Below are 19210 nucleotides of genomic sequence, written 5' to 3'. Positions count from 1 at the left end.
CTGGAGGAAAAGAAACTTCAGAAGACACCCAAGAGTTCTGGAAAAGGATACTGTGGTGTCACCGGGGTCTGGGAGGAATCAGTCCAGGGAAAGAGCAGCTCGGGAACTAGGGGAGATGAAGTTTGGAAAATAGTGAGAGTTGGTGAGTGAAGGTCAGAGAGCTGGGAGCCTGTGGTGAATGAAGATGCCACCCAACTTCAGGGCTACCAGGCCTTCCTACACAGAATCCTGTGTCTCCTGCCAGGGATGCCATTCTATAGGTGTGGGCAGGGAGGGAAGGCAGCCCTGCTCCTTTAAGGTAAGAATAAGAAAGGCTGTCCCTGCCCCATCTCCATCCTCACCCTCTGCCTTCTCAAGAACTAGGGAAGGCTCTGAGTCGTGGAGCATACGCCATGTGATATCATAAAGAAGGGGGTCTGTGGCAGTGTGCCTTCACAAGACTTCCTCTCTATCCCTTCATTGACCCCTTGACCCCCACTTCTCTCTCTCCTCATTTTTTCTCTTTGTTTCCCACTGCTCCAACTGTAGGTCCTCCCCTACATAAACCCTCCAAGCTGCTAGAGGGTTCCAGGCAACCTCCAGATGCCCCCCCACAGATGAGAATGGTAACTGAGCCATCCAAATTCCTCCCTTGAGCACTCTCTTATCCCTTTGATCAGCCCCGCTTGAATTCTCTCTCCCACTGTCTCTGTAACAACTGCTTCTTGTGACTGGAGTTCAGGTGACAGTCACAAGGGCTCCATTGAAGAGCTGGGATGTCATCTAATCAGGACCCATTGTCCAGTATACTCAGTGGTGAGGAAAGATGAGGACACCTGAGCTGAGACACCTGAGCTGCCCCTGAGGCTATGGAAGGCATGACCCTCCCGGGCCAAAGGACTGAGGCCCCCTAGCCAGTAGTCTCTTCTTGAAAGACCTCTCCATTCTTCCACTTTCACCCAGCCCTTGAGCTCAAATGACCTCATACATTCAGCCCTTTATCCAACACAAACCAGCCCTATCCTGCTCCCACTGTAGCTACCAAACCAGAGCTTGCCCAAGGCAGGAATGGACAGCATCAGGGAGACATTTCCTCTCCCTTCCTTCTACCTACCTGATGGAAAGCAGCGACTTTGCAGAGAAAAGGACTAGACCAGGCAGTCATGTTCCCCCCGAAAAGAAGCCAAAATGACATACTTGTGGGGAGAGGGGGAGCCAGGCATAATGGCTCGTTTGGACCAGCGTCTCAGCACAAGGAGACAGACAGGACTGCCCATATGTTGAGGGTCTGCTTGAGATAGTTCCAGGACAGCATAGGCTGTTATCAAAAAATAAATCCCAAGCACAAAAAGATGGCGATAAAGCCAAAAGGACCTGGACTTAATCCTCAGGGTCTAAAGAGAGGAAGAGCCACACTGGCTGACAGAAAGCTTGGGAACAGTAAGACACCTCTCCCCAACAACTCTTGGGTCTCACCCCCTGACTGTCACCCCTCCATCAGCTCACCAAAGGTATTAGACTTCTTCCTGGGTAAGCAGAGGAGATCTCAGCCCACTTAATATCAACAGCAAAGCTTAGCTGTGACAGGCCTGGAAGGTAAAAATAGAGCTTAAAGCCTGCCTGGTCCGGTGTCTACCCATGCCTCCCCTCCTGCTCCCCAGCCTGGAGCCAGCCACTGCAGATATCTTCCACAGGCTTCCAAAGACAGTCCAGTTCCTATTGCTTCATCTCCATGCTCATGCCTGACTCCCTCTGACTGGGAAATGATGGAGGGACCCAAAACACTGCACCGGATCTAGGTGTGCTAGGGTTACTCCTACATTGCAAAATCTGAAGGAAAGATAAAGTACATTGGGGCTCATCTTGTAGCTATTTGAGCTGTGAGATCAGGGCCAGATCCCAGATTTTCTGAATCTAGTTTACAATAATTCACTTCCATCATTGTGGGAACACATAGGTGTGCTGCTGAAATGGGCTCTGAGCTGGAGACCGCCATGGAGACCCTCATCAATGTGTTCCATGCCCACTCGGGCAAGGAAGGGGACAAATATAAGCTGAGCAAGAAGGAGCTGAAAGACCTGCTACAAACTGAACTCTCCAGCTTCCTGGATGTAAGCAGAGGATTGAGATACAGGGTGGAGGAAGGGGGTGGGTGCCCCTGCCCTATCCTTGTCTCACCCCTAGCTCACCTCTTCCAACCATCCTCTTCTTCCAGTCTTAGCTAGGTGTTCCAGGCTCCCTTAGCTCCTCCCTGGAAAAGTTAAAATGCCCCTTCAATACTAGGCTCTGCAAATTCGTCAATAATGCTATCCACAGCACAGAATGGGGTCATGAAGGGCCGAGCAGAGTAGCATATACCTTCAATCCTAGCACTCAGAAGTAGAGGCAGGAGGGATCAGTAGTTCAAAGACAGCCTGGTCTATGTGAGCCCTTGACACAAGAAAGAAAAAGAAGAAATGAAGGAAGGAAGGAAGTCGACCCAGTGTGATGATGCATGCCTAATCCCAGCATTCAAGAGGCAGAGCCAATCAGTTCTCTAGAATTTTGAGCCAGCCTGGACTATGTAGTGAGAACCTGTCTCAAAAAAAAAAAAGTTGTAAAATTAAAATAAATAAGCCACAAAACTAAGCATGGTAGCTCCCACTTATAATCCCAACACTTGGGAGACTGGGGCAAGAGGATGATCATGTGTTTGAGACCATCCTGGACTAAATAGTGAGTGAAACTGACTCAAAAGTGGACCTTTGAGATGGTTCAGCTTGCCACCAAGCATAAGAACCTGAGTTAGATCCACATAGTCAAGACAGAACTAACTCCCACAAGCTGCCCTCCACAAAAGAACCTTAGTATGTGTATGTCCACTCATATATATATATATATGTGTGTGTGTGTGTGTGTGTGTGTGTATGTGTGTGTATGCAAATAAATACAAACAATTTTTTGAGACATGGCCTGGCTATCCTGAAACTCACTATGTAGACCAGATTAGCCTTGAACTCACAGAGATTCCCGTCTCTTCCTCCCAAGTGCTAGAATTAAAGGCATCTACTACTCACGGTGAACTTTTTTTTTTGAGATAATGTCTTACTAGTCTGGTCTAGATCTAACTATGTAGAGCAGGCTAGCCTCAAATTCACAAAGATCAACCTGCCTCTGCCTCCAAAATGATGTATTAAAGATGTAAACCACCACATCCATGAGAACTGTTTTAAAAAGTAGGACTGGGGGGCTGGGGATTTAGCTCAGTGGTAGAGCACTTGCCTAGGAAGCACAAGGCCCTGGGTTCGGTCCCCGGCTCCGGAAAAAAAGAACCAAAAAAAAAGTAGGACTGGAAGCTGGCGGCAGTGGTGGTGGTTCAGTGGTCACCTTTAATCCCAGCACTCTGGAGGCAGAGGCCCACAGATCTCTTGAGTTCAAGAGTAGTCTAGTCTACAAAGTGAGTTCCAGGACAGAGAAACCCACACACATCCATCTCCAAAAAAAAAAAAAAAAAAGAGTAAAACCATGAACCTTAGCAGAGAGAGGTAGCCAAAGAATTGTGATTAGAGCCCTGAAGTCACATGGCTTCTCTATGTAGGTAGCACTTGAGCCATGGGTCTCCACTGGAAGAGGAGGTAAACTAAGATCTGTAGGAGGTGAGGTGCCCTCGTGAAAAGAAGCAAGGGAGGAAGGATAGAACGTATGCCCAATAGCTTCGTTTGCCTAAAAGATGCAAAGAAGTAGGAGACAGATGCTGTCAGAGACCACATACAAACCTACAGACACAACTTAAGCTGTGGCCTGCTAAATTCTGCTACTGTAAAACTATTATATATACCCAATTATCAATGTGTTTTGTCTTTATAAAGTAGTGGGAATGGCTCCCACATTATTTGAATTAGTGTTAAAAAAATTTTTTTTAAAAAGACAGGTTTGGTGCACACACCTGTAATCCTAACATTCACAAGGCAGACCTAGAAAGAGCTTAGGTTCAAGGCCAGCCTGGGTCACATGGCAAAAAAAAAAAAAAAAAATGGTGTTTTTTGAAACAGGGTTTCACTATGTAGCTCCAGTTGGTATGGAACTTGCTATGTAGACCAGGCTGGCCTTGAATTCACATAGATCTACCTGTTTCTCTCCCCCACTGAGTACTAGGAGTAAAGGCATCACTATACCCTAAAATGATTTTATGTGTGAGTTTTTAATTAAATGAAAATGAAGTCCATAAGGCTCTCAGCTTAGCTTAGCACTTGTCACATTGTAGACAATCATGGATGACAATTGATGCAACTATTAATACTGCTTAGTTCTTTTCTCTGGCTTGCTCATCTCCACCTCCTCCTCAACCACTGTGGTGGCTCTAACTTAGCAGTATGCATTTCCATCTCCTTCTACAGGTCCAGAAGGATGCAGATGCTGTGGACAAGATCATGAAGGAACTGGATGAGAATGGAGATGGGGAAGTGGACTTCCAGGAGTTTGTTGTGCTGGTGGCTGCTCTCACAGTGGCTTGTAACAACTTCTTCTGGGAGAACAGTTGAGCACAGTCTCAGTAGGCAGCGCCCTCCCTCTTTGCTCCTCATCCCACCTGTATCTCCCTATGTACCCATCCTTGCCCAGGCTCAACATGCACCAAAGGCGCAACAGTAGCAGTCCAGATCTGCCACTAGTTTTAATAAAGCTTCTCTCTCACGAACTGTCAATGTCTGTGTCCTCTGGGTCTGACTCACTCTCAACACCTTATCTTGGAAAGTTTACACTAGATCTTACTTAAGGAACACTCAAAACCCAGAATTGTAGGGACCCAAAAATTTTAGCTGAAATCCAAGTGTTACTGGCTCTTTAAGGACTTGTATCAATAATTGGTAATAATGCCAGCTCTTGGAAGGATGAGGCAGAAAGATTTTGAGTTCCAAGCCAGCCCATACTACATACCCAAATCTTGTCTCTAAAAACAGAAACAAGCCATCAAGAAACCTGGAGAAAGCTAGAAATGGTTTCTACCATTAGATACCATGGTTACTTAATCTCAACACCTGGGAGGCAAAGGCAAGAGGATTTCTGTGAGTTCAAGGCCAGTCAGGTCTGTATAGAGAATTCCAGGACAGCCAGAACTACATTAGAGAGACCCTGTCTCAAACAAGCAAACAAAAAAAACCTGAAGAATTTTTTCCCAAGCTTCATTGTTTATTGATGTACCATCAATGCTAGACATTATGTAATAATTAGGGGTTCATTAGTGGGGATACAGATTTGCTTTACTGTATTATGTGAGGTGAAAAGACCCACCCTAAAACTAGCCACATCTTCTAGCGGCAGTCCCTATAAAAGGATGCAGAATCCAATGTGGATCTTCAATCCCAGTACAGTGAGGGGGGAGGGGGAAAGTGAGGAGGGAAGATGAATCTTTGTGAGTTTGAAGCTAGTTTGGTCTACACAGAGAAATCCTGCCTCAAAAAGAAAAAAACAATACAAATAGGGATGAGAAGAGGGCCAGAGCAAATCAGCGAGGTTCTAAGGTCCTAATAAGATTTTACTTTTGGTCTTTAACTTGGGAAATAAAAGAATATAAACACTGCTTCCAATCTAAGCTGCTCTCTGCAAACCAAAACCCCAAACAAAGTAGGGCATAAACTTGTCCTGCAGGTAGTCAAGATACCTAGCGATTGTGACCACTGACCACGCCCCCAAGGGCGGAGCACTACACGTAACTTAAGGGATCTTGGCCAAAGTCCGTAGGGATACGCCTGCGACTCCTGCGCAAGCCAAAGGGCCCATTTTTCCACGCCCCTAGTTGCGCGCGCAATGACGCAAGCCCGTCGGCGCCATTTTAGCCGGTCACGCTGCACTGGTGGGCCTGGCGGCCATTTTGTTTTGGACACCAAGCGGGAGTTGGCGGCGCCGGCTGTGGTGGCACAGACGAAAGGCAGGAAAAGGCTGGCTTGACGAGCGGGAGGATCAGTCGGCTAAATACTCAACCCACAACAAGGGAGCCTCGCAACCTACCGTTTAAGCATCTAACCCAACCGCCCAGCTAGTTAACCCGAGCGGTCCGCCGTCAGCTCGGGTTCGGCCGGCCTCCGGCCCGCCCGCCGCAGCCGTGGTGGCAACCCCGGGAGGAGCGCTGGCGTCCATCTCCTTCGGTGAGTTTCTGTGGTGAAAGCAGAGGTGGAGCGCCGAGGGGGCGCGGGACATGGCGCGGACGGCAGGTGCGGATGGGGCTGAGGTGAGCAAAGGCCGGGGGAGGGGGCGGAGCCGGGAGGCGGAGGCTAAGCCGGAACCGCGGCCAGCAAGCGGGCCAGCAGGATTGTTGGTGCTGGTTTTGGTTGGCTTGTGTGGTGGTGGTGGTTGGTGGTGGTGGTTTGGTTTTGGCCCCAAATCTAGTCTCTTGCTTATGTAGATAAGCGCCCTCCATCAGAGCCCAAGCCTCGCCCCAGAATAGCGTTTGATGGGAATAACAACGGAAATAAGCGCCTGACCAAAGTCTTTTGAGAGGCTTTGAGGTGGAGGTTAAATGAGGAATACAGGAATTAGCGGCGGCTCTGGGTGTTCGTTTTTTTTCGGCACCGAAATTGAATCCAAAATTATGCTCTGGCTAGTCTAGCGCCCAGAGTTAATATCCCCAGCTTTAAAAATAATAATAATTTTAGTTTGAAACAGGGTCTCAGAAGTCACTTAGGCTCGCCTTTAGCTTGTGACCCTCTTGCCTCAGCCCTTCCCAGTATGTGCCCCTACAGTTAAATTTTGTGGAGTTGCTCTTGACAGAGCTCTCAGATTGAATACCCATTGAGAAAACCTTTTCTGTCATTCCCCTGCCATGTCTTTCTAGAGCTCCACTTGCATTTGGAGTTGAGAATCAGTTTTGAAACTTGGCATTTCTTTTGAGTGTGTGAGAGTCGGAGCCTCATAATGTGACAGTGTAACCCTTGATGTCCTCAGCCTGTTACACCACTCCTCTGTTGCTGCTGGGAATTGAACTTAAGGCTTCATCAGTGCTAGACAAGCACTCTATTGCTGAGCTGTATTCCCAGCTCCTCCATTTCTCTAGATTTGTGGCCCTCAACTTTCTGTAGACATGTAAGATGTACCTGGGTAGGTAGCACCCCTAGCCCCAGTTGCTGTACCCCATCGTCATGGCCAGATTGTAGTTTAATTGTCTGGATCCAGACATCAAAAATTTAGTTTGTTTTTTTTTTTTTAAACATTCCTCAGCTAAATCATATTCAGCCCAGGCTAAGAACTATTCCAGATTGAAAGCCAAACTCCTAGGCTTTGGCTACATCTGATTCTGCCATTTTGTTGACTTTGGCAGATGTTCTCCATCCTGGGGCTCTGAAATTTGATAAATGGAAATAACTGTCATCTAAACTTAAGCCCCCACCCCATGGGGTTTCTCTGTAGCTTGGCTTGTGTCCTTAAACTTGCTCTGTAGACCTGGCTAGCCTCGAATTCACAGAGAGCCACCTACCACTGCCTCAGGAGTGCTGGGGCTAAAAGTGGGCACCACCACCACATGGCAAACTTAAGTTCTCATGACACCATCTTCAGCAGTTAGTAGTATAGGCCTCTCATGGGTTTATGCCTCGCTTCTTGTGAAAATGCAAACTTCATTATTTTGATTGACTCATTATGCATATTGTCCTTTGTAGATTCTCGGGATTTGAAGATGGCTGCACAGTCAGCGCCGAAAGTTGTGCTAAAAAGCACCACCAAGATGTCTCTAAATGAGCGGTGAGGCAGCCAACAGCAACTTCAGCTCCTTCCTAAGAAAACATTACTTAAATTGGCCCTGGGGTCCAATACAAAAAAGCCAGTTGTAAGCTAAATGACAGAAGGCTACAGACTTCTGTTCTTAATTGATTGCATCTAATGTGGTACAAACAAATTGGGCAGTTGTTTCAAAACCCCTTATCAGTAGATTTTTATATTAAGCTATCTGACATATTGACCTGGTGGGATATATTTTTTTTTAAAAGACTCCTCACACCTTCCCTTCGATTTTTCTTTTTTTCCTAACATTGATACAGGGGTGGTGCAGCACGATGGTATGGTATATCCTGGCTGCATTCGGCTTGCTATCTAGTCCAAGGCCAGCAGTGTTGTGTCTGGCCTGTAAGAGGCAGGTAGCAAGCCAAAACTATGTCCAAAGGCCCCTGAATGTCATTCTTGGGCCTTGTAAGAGGCACTTGCTTTGCTCCATTTCACTTTCTTCCCATTCTGCTTTTTAGTTTGTTGTGTTTTGAAATCTTTCAACAGCTGTGTGTTTACTTCCATTAAACTTATTCATTACAGGAATGTTAGAATGCCCTTTTAGGCTCGTAAGTGACTTAACTAATTTAACCTTCTCAGAGAAGTCCTGAGTCAGAAAGAATGGTTATTTGAGATTTAAGAAAAGTTAAAGTAGTTAAAGACAGTTTTTGTTTCTGAGAATTTTATTTGGTGTCTTTCACCATTTTATTACGTTGTTGCTAGAACAGCCAAGGCATTTAATGCCTGTGTTTGCTTCTAAAGCATGTGTTTCTCTACTCATCTTTTAAGATGTGTTATATTAATTACCTGTATTTGTGTGTTACTGAGTAACATGTTAGAATATAATGACATTCCATAATTCACGTGTCTCTGTTATTTCAGTGGACTTTGAAGGTGCTCTGATCCTTTGTCCTGTTTGTCCTTCGAATGAACTTTCAGTCTCCAAAGGTGTAGGCATTTCTGTTTGTCTTTGTAACTGCATCTCTGTTTCTTGTCATATTTGCTTAATGCGTGTATTTCATACTTTCCACTTCTCTAAGAGATGTTACCTGAGCCCTTGTTATCGCTTTTAATTGTGCTGCACTTGGCTGCATTTCTGAGTTTCTGGTTCTTGCAAGTTTGTGGAAACAGAGGAGTCTTTAACCCACATCAGCCTTGATCCAAATGTACCACTTTAAAGTTCGTGGGATCTGGAGCTCCTGGTCTAGCAAGCCATGAAAATGCCAATAAGTGTTTTATAATAAAGCTTTTATTTAAACACCCATTTTGTTCGACCTTGAAGCTTTACTAATATGCTGAAGAACAAACAGCCGATGCCAGTGAATATTCGGGCTTCGATGCAGCAGCAGCAGCAGCTAGCCAGTGCCAGAAACAGAAGACTGGCCCAGCAGATGGAGAATAGACCCTCTGTCCAGGCAGCATTAAAACTTAAGCAGGTGAGAGAATGAGTCCTGCCATCTGCATCAGGCAGTCCGCCAAGGCTGTCAGGGTGTAACACATGATTACAAAATGGCTCAGGGCAAAAGCTGAAACTTACACGAGCAAATGTTCAAAGAATTCCAGTTTGAACAGGTATCAACTAAATAACTTTAACTTTCTCTTTTAGGGAGTTTGACACCTCTGTACCCTGCGTTATTGATGAGGATTAATTGATTATTTTCTGGCCCTTGCTCGTAGAGTAATTTTATTTATTTATTAGTTGTCATCTTTTTATCTCTTTTGTTTGGTCTAGGAATATTGTTCAATGGTAGAGTACTTGCTGAGCAAGCATAGTGCCCCAGGCTCAGTACTCAGCATTTAACCAAAACACAAGAAAAGTTTTGTTGTGGTTAGCTTTGCTGTCTGTACAAATGATTCACAAACTAGTTTACTCTTATTCTTCTGAATAAGCTTCTGATTGGCCTTAGTCTGAGGTTTTCAGTACTAAAAACAGCACCTAGGTTCATTAGCATAGGGTAAATCAAGCATCAGTTCTCTTTCACATTTCCAAAATAAGAGGCAATCCTATTTAGGCCTGAAATAAAACCTGCTCTTTATTATTCGTAGACTTTATATCCAAGTCCGGACAGTGGCTGTGGAAGGATATGTCCAAGCTGCGGCTGGGCGTCCAGAGGGCGATGCCATGCAACTGTAAGGATTTTAACTGGTAGCACTGCATGGCTGTGCATAGAGTCGGCACTTATAACACCCACCCCTACTCTGAACCATTGGGCTCACTGACAGAAAATAAGCAAGGCTTTCTGCTTTGTCTCCCTTTTAGCCTTGAAATGGTTACGGTTTTTTTCCCCCTGATACAGGAGAACAACAAAACATAGACCCACATTTTCCAAGAGTAAATAATGATAAAGCGTCTAATACACTGTACCAGAGGTCCTTTCAACAGGCTAACCTCTAAATCAGTGGCATCCATCGGCATCTGTTTCGGTGGGGTGCTCAATTTTTTCAGTAGTCATTTGTCCTGTCAAAAGGGCTTCTAGTGTGACTAGTGCAATTGAGAGGCTTAGTTTTGTTTTGGATTTTGTTTTGTTTTCCCTTATGTTAAGGCCAGACTACAGGCATCAGTTGTGATCTCAGCAAATAGGGGCAGTATGCAAGGCCAACACAAATTTTGTTTAGCTTTTCTATTGTTTAGTGTGGTTTGGAGACTTTTGCTGTGTAGCTACAGTTGGCCTGGAACTCTATGCAGACCAGTGTCCTCAAACTCAGAAATATGGCTGCTGTTGTCTCCAGGGTACTGGGATTAAAGGTGGGTGCCACCATGCTAGAATCAAAACTAGTTTGTTTTAATTTAAGTAGCTATATAATCAGTGGCTACTTTGTTATATAACACAGCTCTAGAGGAAAAACTGAGTAGTACTATCAGTATGTATAAGTGTCCAGAATGGGTAGCAACTAAGGATGAAGATGAACGCTACACTCTACAGTTCTTCCCTAAAGCAAAGGACTCAGGAAAATGAGTACAGTCAGTAATTGAACAGAGAATGCAGTCTGACTTCATAATTCTGTGCTGAGGTCTGGAGGTACAGTTCAGTGGTAAAGTATTTACCTACCATGGGCGTGAGTTTCATGCCCAGCACCACAAAAAATAAATAAATAATAACAATTATTGTTCTAATTGCGGGGGATAACAAAACAGGCCTTTAGGTTTGGTTGTACCTTCCTATATCATATATCTAATGTTAAGATCCTTTCTCCTCAGATTGAAAGCAGTTTAAAGTTTTGTGCTAGAAAATTGATAATGCCACATCTTTTTCAGAGCTCTTAAGTTGAGGAAAGTATATATGCAGACTTTTATGTATGACATTAGGATGTGATGGAATTGATTGTGTACAAGAACACACTTTTCATTAATATTTACTGACTTTATGGAAGAACAGAATTATTAGGGCCTTGGTTGTTTGTATTCGCGGCTGTATTGTCATCTCCTTTTCCTTTGAAAAAAGAGATCTAATTCTCTGAGATATGATCTTCAGGGTCTTCTGGAGAAACTATTGAAAATCGATATATTTAGTATGTCCTTGTTCTTTGTGTGGTGACCCTTTGTGGTTAACAGTTTAATTTTAACATGAATTTGGCTGGCTTTCTATGGGGATACAATTGTATTGTATGTTTAAGACTATTGTACTGGCTTAAGGGAACTGTTGGCAAGGGGAGATGTGGAATTTACAGATTTTTAAAGAAATGTAAGGAAAGGAATGTTGACTTTTTTGTGTTTATTTGCATTAAGGTTAAAAAAGGACTGTCTGGAGATAGATACTCAAAGGAAAACTGCAGCACGCTGGCCTCTTTAACTGAGAAGTCAATCTTGTCCTTTAAGTCTCAAGAATCCAAGTGAACTTGTAATTTAAGTTTACCCAGAATGTGATGCACTTCCTATGGTGTGTGAGTAAGCCTTTGCAACAGTGTAGTCCATAGGCAGAGATGGATGAAGTCACATCATTGTTAACCTGTGGCTTACAAGCAGTAAGTTTGCAGCCACTGCTGTGTTATTTTGAGCATCCAAATTAGTAGGGTTAACTGTGCTGGCTCTGCTGTTGTAGACCATATTAAAGCTTCTTAGAGCCTTTATTCTGGGTCAGGATTCTGCTTTTATCCATAGTCTGAGGAAGTCTTTCATTCCCCACAACAGGTTTATACCTTCCACCCCAAGTGTCTGACTTGCCTCTTTTGTCCTGTACTTTAAATTGACAAATTCCACGGAATTGCTTTGTTGATCTCAATCCTCTAACACCTTTTCTTCCAGAAGAGCTTAAAGCAGCGCCTGGGTAAGAGTAATATCCAGGCACGGTTAGGCCGACCCATAGGTGCTCTGGCCAGGGGAGCAATTGGAGGAAGAAGCCTTCCCATAATCCAGAGAGGCTTGCCCCGAGGAGGACTACGTGGGGGACGTGCCACCAGAACCCTGCTTAGGGGTGGGATGTCGCTCCGAGGTCAGTGTGTCTGTGTAGCTAGTAATGGTTGGACTCTGCCCTCTTCCCCTTTCTCTTGGGCTGCTTATCAATACATGTGTTTAGCATTTTTAATCCTGAATTTGTATTATATAATTAATAACTTTGAAATCATATTTTTAGTACTGCTGCATGTGTTTTACCAATATCATTCCTTTTCTAATAATGTACAATGGTGAGAGGCTATGACCTACATAACAACAGGTAATTCATGTCATCTCCATTCCATTTAAAACACCTGCTGCTGCTTGAATGAAAGTATATTCAAGTTTTAGAAATAAGTCGGGGTTGAGGATTTAGCTCAGTGGTAGAGCTCTTGCCTAGCAAGCTCAAGGCCCTGGGTTCAGTCCTCAGCTCAAAAAAAAAAAAAAAAGAAAGAAAGAAGTCTAAGAAATGTGTGGTTAGCATGTGCGAGGCCCTGGGTTGAATATCCTCAATACCAAGAGAGAAAATTTGAGTCTTTTGGCCTGTGTCATGACTAACCATCTGTCTTCTTGAAGTGAAAAACTATTAACCTGACAGGAAAAAGAGGGGACAGTTTGATCCATAGTGCCTACCTATCTGTATCATACCCTTTGGACACTGTTCTCTTTATAAAATTCTTGCCCCCTTTAAAAATGTATTGAAAGCAAGAATCATAGCATTTTACCATATCTACCATAATGTTCGGCATCTGGTTGTTAATTTACTAAACGTATGAACTTAAGTCCCAGCTTTTTCCAAAGATAGCTTGTGGTCAGAAGTACTAAATTGAATAAAGAGTTGTTTAACCTGTTCGCACACACTGCAGTTTATCCCACCCAGACTAAAAATTAACTAATTCTTCTTATTTAACCCTCACCAACTTCCTGTGGTTACAATCTACTTTGTCTCTCTTGGATTTACCTGCATATACATTGTATGCCTCCTCTCCAAGGTCAAAACCTGCTCCGAGGTGGACGAGCCGTAGCTCCCCGAATGGGCTTAAGAAGAGGTGGTGTTCGAGGTCGTGGAGGTCCTGGGAGAGGGGGCCTAGGGCGTGGAGCTATGGGTCGTGGCGGAATCGGTGGTAGAGGTTAGTCAGCTACCAACTTCAGAGAATAGCTCCCTTATTTTCCTCCCTTCAAAACTCAGAGCCACCTTTCTGCACAGCTTCAAGTCAGAGGCAGGCTTGTTTGTTTGTCTTGTTTGTTTTTTGAAACTGGCTTATTTTCTAAATTCACACAGTGATAATGCAAAAATCTGTTGGGATTAGCAGGTGTATTAGAACCACATTTTACGCATTCTTCTCCAAGCTCTTAGAAATTTAAATTGTTGTATTCAAATGATAAAGTGATCAGTTTGGGATTTTCCCTTTTTCTGTATCTGCCGCCACCATCACCATTACACACCCATCCCATAGCCCAAAAGCCAGTTTAACTTAGATAAGAGAAGTGGAATGGAAATGAAGTGCAGTATAGAACTCTCTCCTGGCATTTGTGAGGCCCTGGGTTCAATCTCACATCGTAGAAACAAAAATAAGAGGGTTATATGAAAGTGAGGCGAAGATAAAGGAGAATGGTCGGAAGCAGAGGATGTAGCTCAGTGGTGCAGCACATGCTTAGCATGCATGAGACTAGATTTAGTCTAGCAGCACAATTAGGTGGTGGGATGAGACCTGGCACCTGTTGTTGGCTTTAAAATCAAGTAAATTTAACATAGGATTTGTATCTGAGGAACCAAAGACAATTTTCCTGATCAAGGTTGAAAGTAAGATGTGTTACAACCAGTTAGTCAGCTGACTGTTAGTAATCTTACCTTTAATGACTTGAATCTTGTCCTGTGACCTCATGGACCAGATTAGAAAAGAGATTAATGATGATGGTGTTAGTACCAAATCTCATGGGAGCTTTCTGGCTTAAAACTGAGTAAGAAACTCCCTACACACGTTGATAGCACGAAGCATCTTACTTTAGTAAACCCTGTGGATATTTGCTTTGGTTCTTTCTAAAATGTGGGGCAGGTCTGCATAATCCACAGTGCTGAAGAGTAACTTAGGAAATCATATTTGATAACAATGTATCAAATTCCTTCTCTGCCATTATATGTCATTCTGCTTATTGAATGAAGTACAAGTTTGTATGGGTTTCAGGATAAGATAGAATGTTGCCAGATTGTATTGACAGTTTCTGAGAAAGACTTGGAAAAACTAAATAATTACTTCTCAGACAGTAGTTGTCTTAAGGTGACCAGTAGTCAGAGAAGTAGCTAAGTTTTTTCAGTCTTTGGATACATGGAATCACTTCATTAGACTTAATAAACTTATAAAGCAAATGTGTAACAATCCAGAAAGGTCTCAGTTAAACCGTAATAGGAATACCCTTGATTTTTTTTTTTTTTTTTTTTTTTTTTTTGGTGCCCTTTTACTGCCTCCTAACTATATGTAACGTGTTTTAATTATGAATTTACAGTAAGTTCCAAACTTTAGATATTCTTTGTCTTAGGGGAGGTTAATGTTTTTTAATATTTTTCAGCTAATACTACATACCTGTAATCCCAGCAACTGGGAGGCTCTTGTTTTGTTTTTTGGGACTGGGTCTCCTGTAGCCCTGGCTGGCCTTGAACTTCCGATCCTTTCTGCTTTTGCCTCCCAGATACTAAGATTGCAGGTATACATTTGTGGTGCTGAGGATTGAATCCACGGCTTTGTTCATACTAGACAAGCACCCTACCAACTGAGCTATCCTCCAGCCCAGGAGTGCAAGTCTAAGGCTACCTGGTCTGCATGGCAGGACCCTGCCTGTCTCAAATCGAGAGAGGGCAGGACTTTTTTCTTACAGTAGCATTTAGAGATGAATATTTAAGAGGACTCACTGTGTGTGCTTTCCATGTGCTGCTTTCTACCCAGTGTGTTTCTTGTTTTTTCAGATTTCTCCTCTTTGCCCTGTCTTTGACCTTGTTTCAGCTAGGCCCCACAACTATAAAGGGGCACTTTTTCTAGGACCCATCAAACTAATGTGTAATTGTCTTTTTCTTCTCTCTCTTTGTCTTGTTTGGCCAGGTCGGGGTATGATAGGTCGGGGAAGAGGGGGCTTTGGAGGCAGAGGCCGAGGTCGTGGCCGAGGGAGAGGTGCCCTCACTCGCCCTGTATTGACCAAGGAGCAGCTGGACAACCAATTGGATGCATACATGTCGAAAACTAAAGGACACCTGGATGCTGAATTGGATGCCTACATGGCACAGACAGATCCTGAAACCAATGATTGAAGCCTGCCTGCCTGCCTGCCCACCTGTTAGACTCTTGTTAAAGTCACCACATCTATACAACAACCTTGAGAAAACATGAGAAGAAACGTGATCGATGCTGGAAGGACATGTCACAATAGGCTGTGGACTTACCTGCCACCAATTGGTGCATTTAGTCCCTTCCGTCTACTTTTTGATACTGTGTTATATGAAACCCTATTTTCCTTTAATTTGGTTGAGTTTGTTTTGTTGTTTATTCAGTCACCCAGACTTCTATTTGAACAGGAATGCGTTGGCCTTGTGAGTAGAACAATTTTCCAACCTCTGCCTGTCATATACTCTTGACATTTTTAAATATTTCCTCTGTTGATTTGTATGATCCCAGGAGGAGCCAGTATTCTCACTATTGGGTGGTCTTTGGGATAGAGTTCTACATCTTTCTTTAAAAGCTTCTTGTTAATAGCTGGAACTAAAGGTGTGTGTGCTGTGTTGATAGTGAAGGTAGTAAATTGGAAACGTTGGTATTGCTACTGGGCCACAGAATGGGTTACATAGGGTGGCAACTTTGTTCTGGTCAAAGTTGGTGCCGCCTACATTGAAACCACATAGATGGTAACTAACAAGCTAAATTGGAATTTCCACCCTAAGAAAAGGTTTTTAAGCTCTCCTTTTAGCTTTCTGTCATACCCAAGAGGCTTCTGCACCTCTCTATAGAAGAAGCAGCCTTTGGTGTGGCTTAGTGGCAGATGAGACAAGGGTTGGAAACTGGTTCCAAACTGACTGCTGGGAAGGCTCCTGTGCTGTTCATGCTGAAATGCAGTTCCCTGTGTTTGTCCAGAAGCAGCCTGGGTCTGATCCACTTCACTGGCTTTATTGGGCCCTCTTGAAGGTTTAAGTTCAACCATATTTTGTCAGCTATTCAGTTTCAGTGGAATCTTGTATTTCTGGTTCATTATAACAAATTGTTCTCTCATTTAACCCAGGCTTTCTGTTTATTTTGGGGGGGTCCTTAAAATGTTATATAGCCATTTTTGTGGTGTGTTAAAATTCCTGGGATGATAACAAACCTTTAATCCTACCACTTGGTAAGCATAGGCAGGTGGTTATCTGTGGGTTCCAAGGCCAGCTTGGTCTCAGAGTTAGTTACAGGATAACCAGGGCTACACCAGCCCTGTCTTGGAAAAAAGAAATATTCTAGGGGTAGGGGAAATGTTGCTTTGTGGTAGAAAGTAAAACTTGGACTCTCCTTTGACGAAACTCTTAGGAAGTGTACACCTGCCTAGAAAGTACTAGTGGACTGTACTATGGCTGTTTAGGGGAAAAGATCACAACCCTCTTAACTGTGCTGTGCATTTAAGAGCCAGGAAGGAAATAATTGAAGATCACCTGAATTTGAATCCTTACTTGTTTGAGATGGGGAATCTCTGGGACCCAGGGAAGATGGACTCTGTGGTATAGGAAGCGGGTGCTTAAGGGTAGATCTCAGCAAAGGGAAGTGATGACTCTAGACCCCCTTTCTACTGACTGTCATTCCTACTTTGTGAAAAAGTTCAATTCCCCTACCAACCATAGGCCCTTCAGCTTCAGGTCTACCTGCTGTGTGCAGTCCTCAGAGTCTCCTAAGGTCTTGTTGTCCACCATTGCTTTCCTCTTTCCTGGTGATGCCTCAGGTGGACCAGAGAGCAAACCTGACTCCTATCTTCTGAGGACTTGCCTTCCATCCAAGGTCTCACTCATGGTGTCACAGAAGTGCATTGGGAGAACAGAGGAAAGATTTGACCAGCTAGAGCTGAAGCTCAGGAAAGTTTAAAGATAGGTGGGAAGAGTTAGGACAAGGGCAAAAAAAATTGTGATACCACTGTGGAGATTGCATATAAGTTTGAGGCTAGCCTGGGTTATATGTCAAAGAAGTTTCAAGCAAAGGCAATAAATACTGTGGTTACCACATAGACAGAGAAATTATGTTAAGTGGAGTTTGTGTGTGAGGGAGAGGTTTTTTTTGTGTCCCCACCACCACCACCACCACCACCACCACCTCCACCCCCCCCACCCGGAGCTGGGGACCGAACCCAGGGCCTTGCGCTTCCTAGGCAAGCGCTCTACCACTGAGCTAAATCCCCAACCCTGAGGGAGAGGTTTTTATACATGTTTTGTCTGCATGTGTTTGTCACCATGTATGCCTGTGCCCTCGGGTCAAAAGAAAGTCACCAAATCCCCCAAACCTGGAGTTGCATATGGGTAATAGCCACACTTAACTGCTGAAGCAGCTCCCCTCCCCCATTCAGGTTGTTTGAGAAGCACACGAGGGGATTTCCACAGTCCTTGCCACAGTCCTTGCGGGAGATAGGACTACAGGGACAAAGCCCTAGCTACCCAGTCACATTATACCCTGAGGTGTCTTGGACTTTTAACACTAATGCGGCTTTCCCAGCAACCAAGCAGCATTCAGAGTGGCATTAAGATAGGCCTAAGGAGGCAAGGGTCCTTAAATGCCTGGACCTGGAAAGGACTGCATCTGGCCTCTACCTCTCTCGCCCTCCCCAGCTTTCAACTTCAGCTTGTGCTGCATTTTCATTTCCCCAAATAACCACATGTGCAAGTATCATCTTCATGATGACTGCTTTCTGAGCTCTGATACCTTACTTCCTCCCCGACCCAATGCTGCTCTGGTAACTAGGAATCTGCATCCAGATGTATAGTGTTCTCCCGGCTGCCTTGTATTTTAAAACTGAATAGCCTAAGCTGACCTCAAACTCAGGGTTCTGCCTTCCCCTCCTGAATGTTGGAATTACAGGCACATGCTACCATGCCCATCTTGTTTCCACAATTTATTTGTCTGGTTAGCTAATAGTGTGAGCCTGTTGCCACCTGGCTTCTCTCTGCTCACTAGAGATGGCAGAGTGTGTAAGGATAGGGCTGGAGGTTCCCAGTCCTGGATGGGCTCTTTTCACACTGACTAGTGACTCAAGCAAGCATGCCGGGGATCCTGGCTAGCCACAAAGCCTAGGGCAAGACAAGGATGGGGTCTTGCCAAGCAGGCCAAGGCGACTGACACCTAGGGATGAAGCAGGCCAAGGCCAGCTGTGGGATGAATCTATGCTGACGGCAACAATCACCCAACAGACCCAGAACATAATAGGTTATCATTGATGTCTTTGAGGGGATTCATTTCATTTAGGTTTGCCTTATTTTAACCATGACTATATCCTTGGGAAGATAAATATCCTTGGGAAAGAGATTCAAAAGCTTCCTGGAAGTGTGATAAGAAAGCTCTCTCGGGCTGGGGATTTAGCTCAGTGGTAGAGCGCTTACTTAGGAAGCACAAGGCCCTGGGTTCGGTCCCCAGCTCCGAAAAAAAAAGAAAAAAAAAAAGAAAGCTCTCTCATGTGCAATCTCCTGGAAATCCACTGCACATGGTTCTTGCCTAATGCTGCGACCCTTTAATACAGTTAGTGTTATGTTAAACCCCAGCCATAAAATTATTTTTGTCGCTACTTCATAACTACTTTTGCTATTATTATGAATTGTTATGTAAAGATATTTTCTAGCTGGCTAGGTGACCCCTGTGAAAAACATCCTTTGGTACCCCTCCCTCCCTGGTCTCCATCCACTAGTTGAGAACCACCTTTTCTGTAGGTATGGGAACAGATAAGGAAAAGACCAAATAATAAAAATGAAAACATAAAAGGCATCTAGAGTCCTCAGCACTGCCAAGTCCTGCATACCACATCCTCATGCCTCACCCTCAGGAATCTGGAACCACCTGAGATTTCACCCAAGCCGATGGCTGCTTTCCAGAAATATCTGTAAGCAACTGGAGCCACAAGCTACATCGCTGACTGTGTTTAACA

At 44.2% G+C, this 19210-nt stretch overlaps 3 protein-coding genes across 15 annotated transcripts in view; 2 read left to right on the top strand and 1 right to left on the bottom strand.

Moving 5' to 3' along the window:
• Positions 1-4661, top strand: part of S100a1 (S100 calcium binding protein A1) — a 4847-nt gene extending 186 nt beyond the window's left edge. Inside the window, 2 exon segments of the mRNA NM_001007636.3 lie at positions 1937-2090; positions 4356-4661. Of these exon segments, the coding sequence (NP_001007637.1) occupies positions 1950-2090; positions 4356-4499 (285 nt within the window). The 5' untranslated portion in view covers positions 1937-1949 and the 3' untranslated portion in view covers positions 4500-4661.
• S100a13 (S100 calcium binding protein A13) overlaps positions 1-6196 on the bottom strand; it is a 13477-nt gene extending 7281 nt beyond the window's left edge. Inside the window, exon 1 of the mRNA XM_087619600.1 lies at positions 5965-6196. The gene's annotated coding sequence lies outside the window, so the exon portion shown is untranslated. The remainder of the gene's footprint in view (positions 1-5964) is intronic.
• On the top strand, positions 5816-17318 carry Chtop (chromatin target of PRMT1). 13 transcript variants are annotated; one of them, XM_087627636.1, is made up of 7 exons: positions 5825-6101; positions 7608-7689; positions 8990-9143; positions 9754-9837; positions 11951-12137; positions 13072-13209; positions 15175-17318. In XM_087627636.1, exons 2-7 carry the CDS (start codon positions 7625-7627, stop codon positions 15378-15380), a joined length of 834 nt encoding a protein of 277 aa, XP_087483762.1. In that variant the 5' UTR covers positions 5825-6101; positions 7608-7624; the 3' UTR covers positions 15381-17318.
• The last annotated feature ends 1892 nt before the right edge of the window (positions 17319-19210 follow it).

Source organism: Rattus norvegicus, chromosome 2, assembly GCF_021556685.1.
Source record: "Rattus norvegicus strain SHRSP/BbbUtx chromosome 2, alternate assembly SHRSP_T2T, whole genome shotgun sequence".
Taxonomy (NCBI): domain Eukaryota; kingdom Metazoa; phylum Chordata; class Mammalia; order Rodentia; family Muridae; genus Rattus; species Rattus norvegicus.
The sequence above is the reverse complement of the archived record's forward strand: the minus strand, read 5'-3'. Positions and strand labels throughout refer to the sequence as shown.

Bases quoted from the DNA above. Each gene is read 5' to 3' on its own strand.
- Chtop (XM_087627636.1), top strand. From the start codon at position 7,625: ATGGCTGCACAGTCAGCGCCGAAAGTTGTGCTAAAAAGCACCACCAAG. The intron at 9,838-11,950 runs GTAAGGATTTTA...CTTTTCTTCCAG, and splicing joins GAGGGCGATGCCATGCAACT to AAGAGCTTAAAGCAGCGCCT. The intron at 12,138-13,071 runs GTCAGTGTGTCT...CTCCTCTCCAAG, and splicing joins GGGTGGGATGTCGCTCCGAG to GTCAAAACCTGCTCCGAGGT.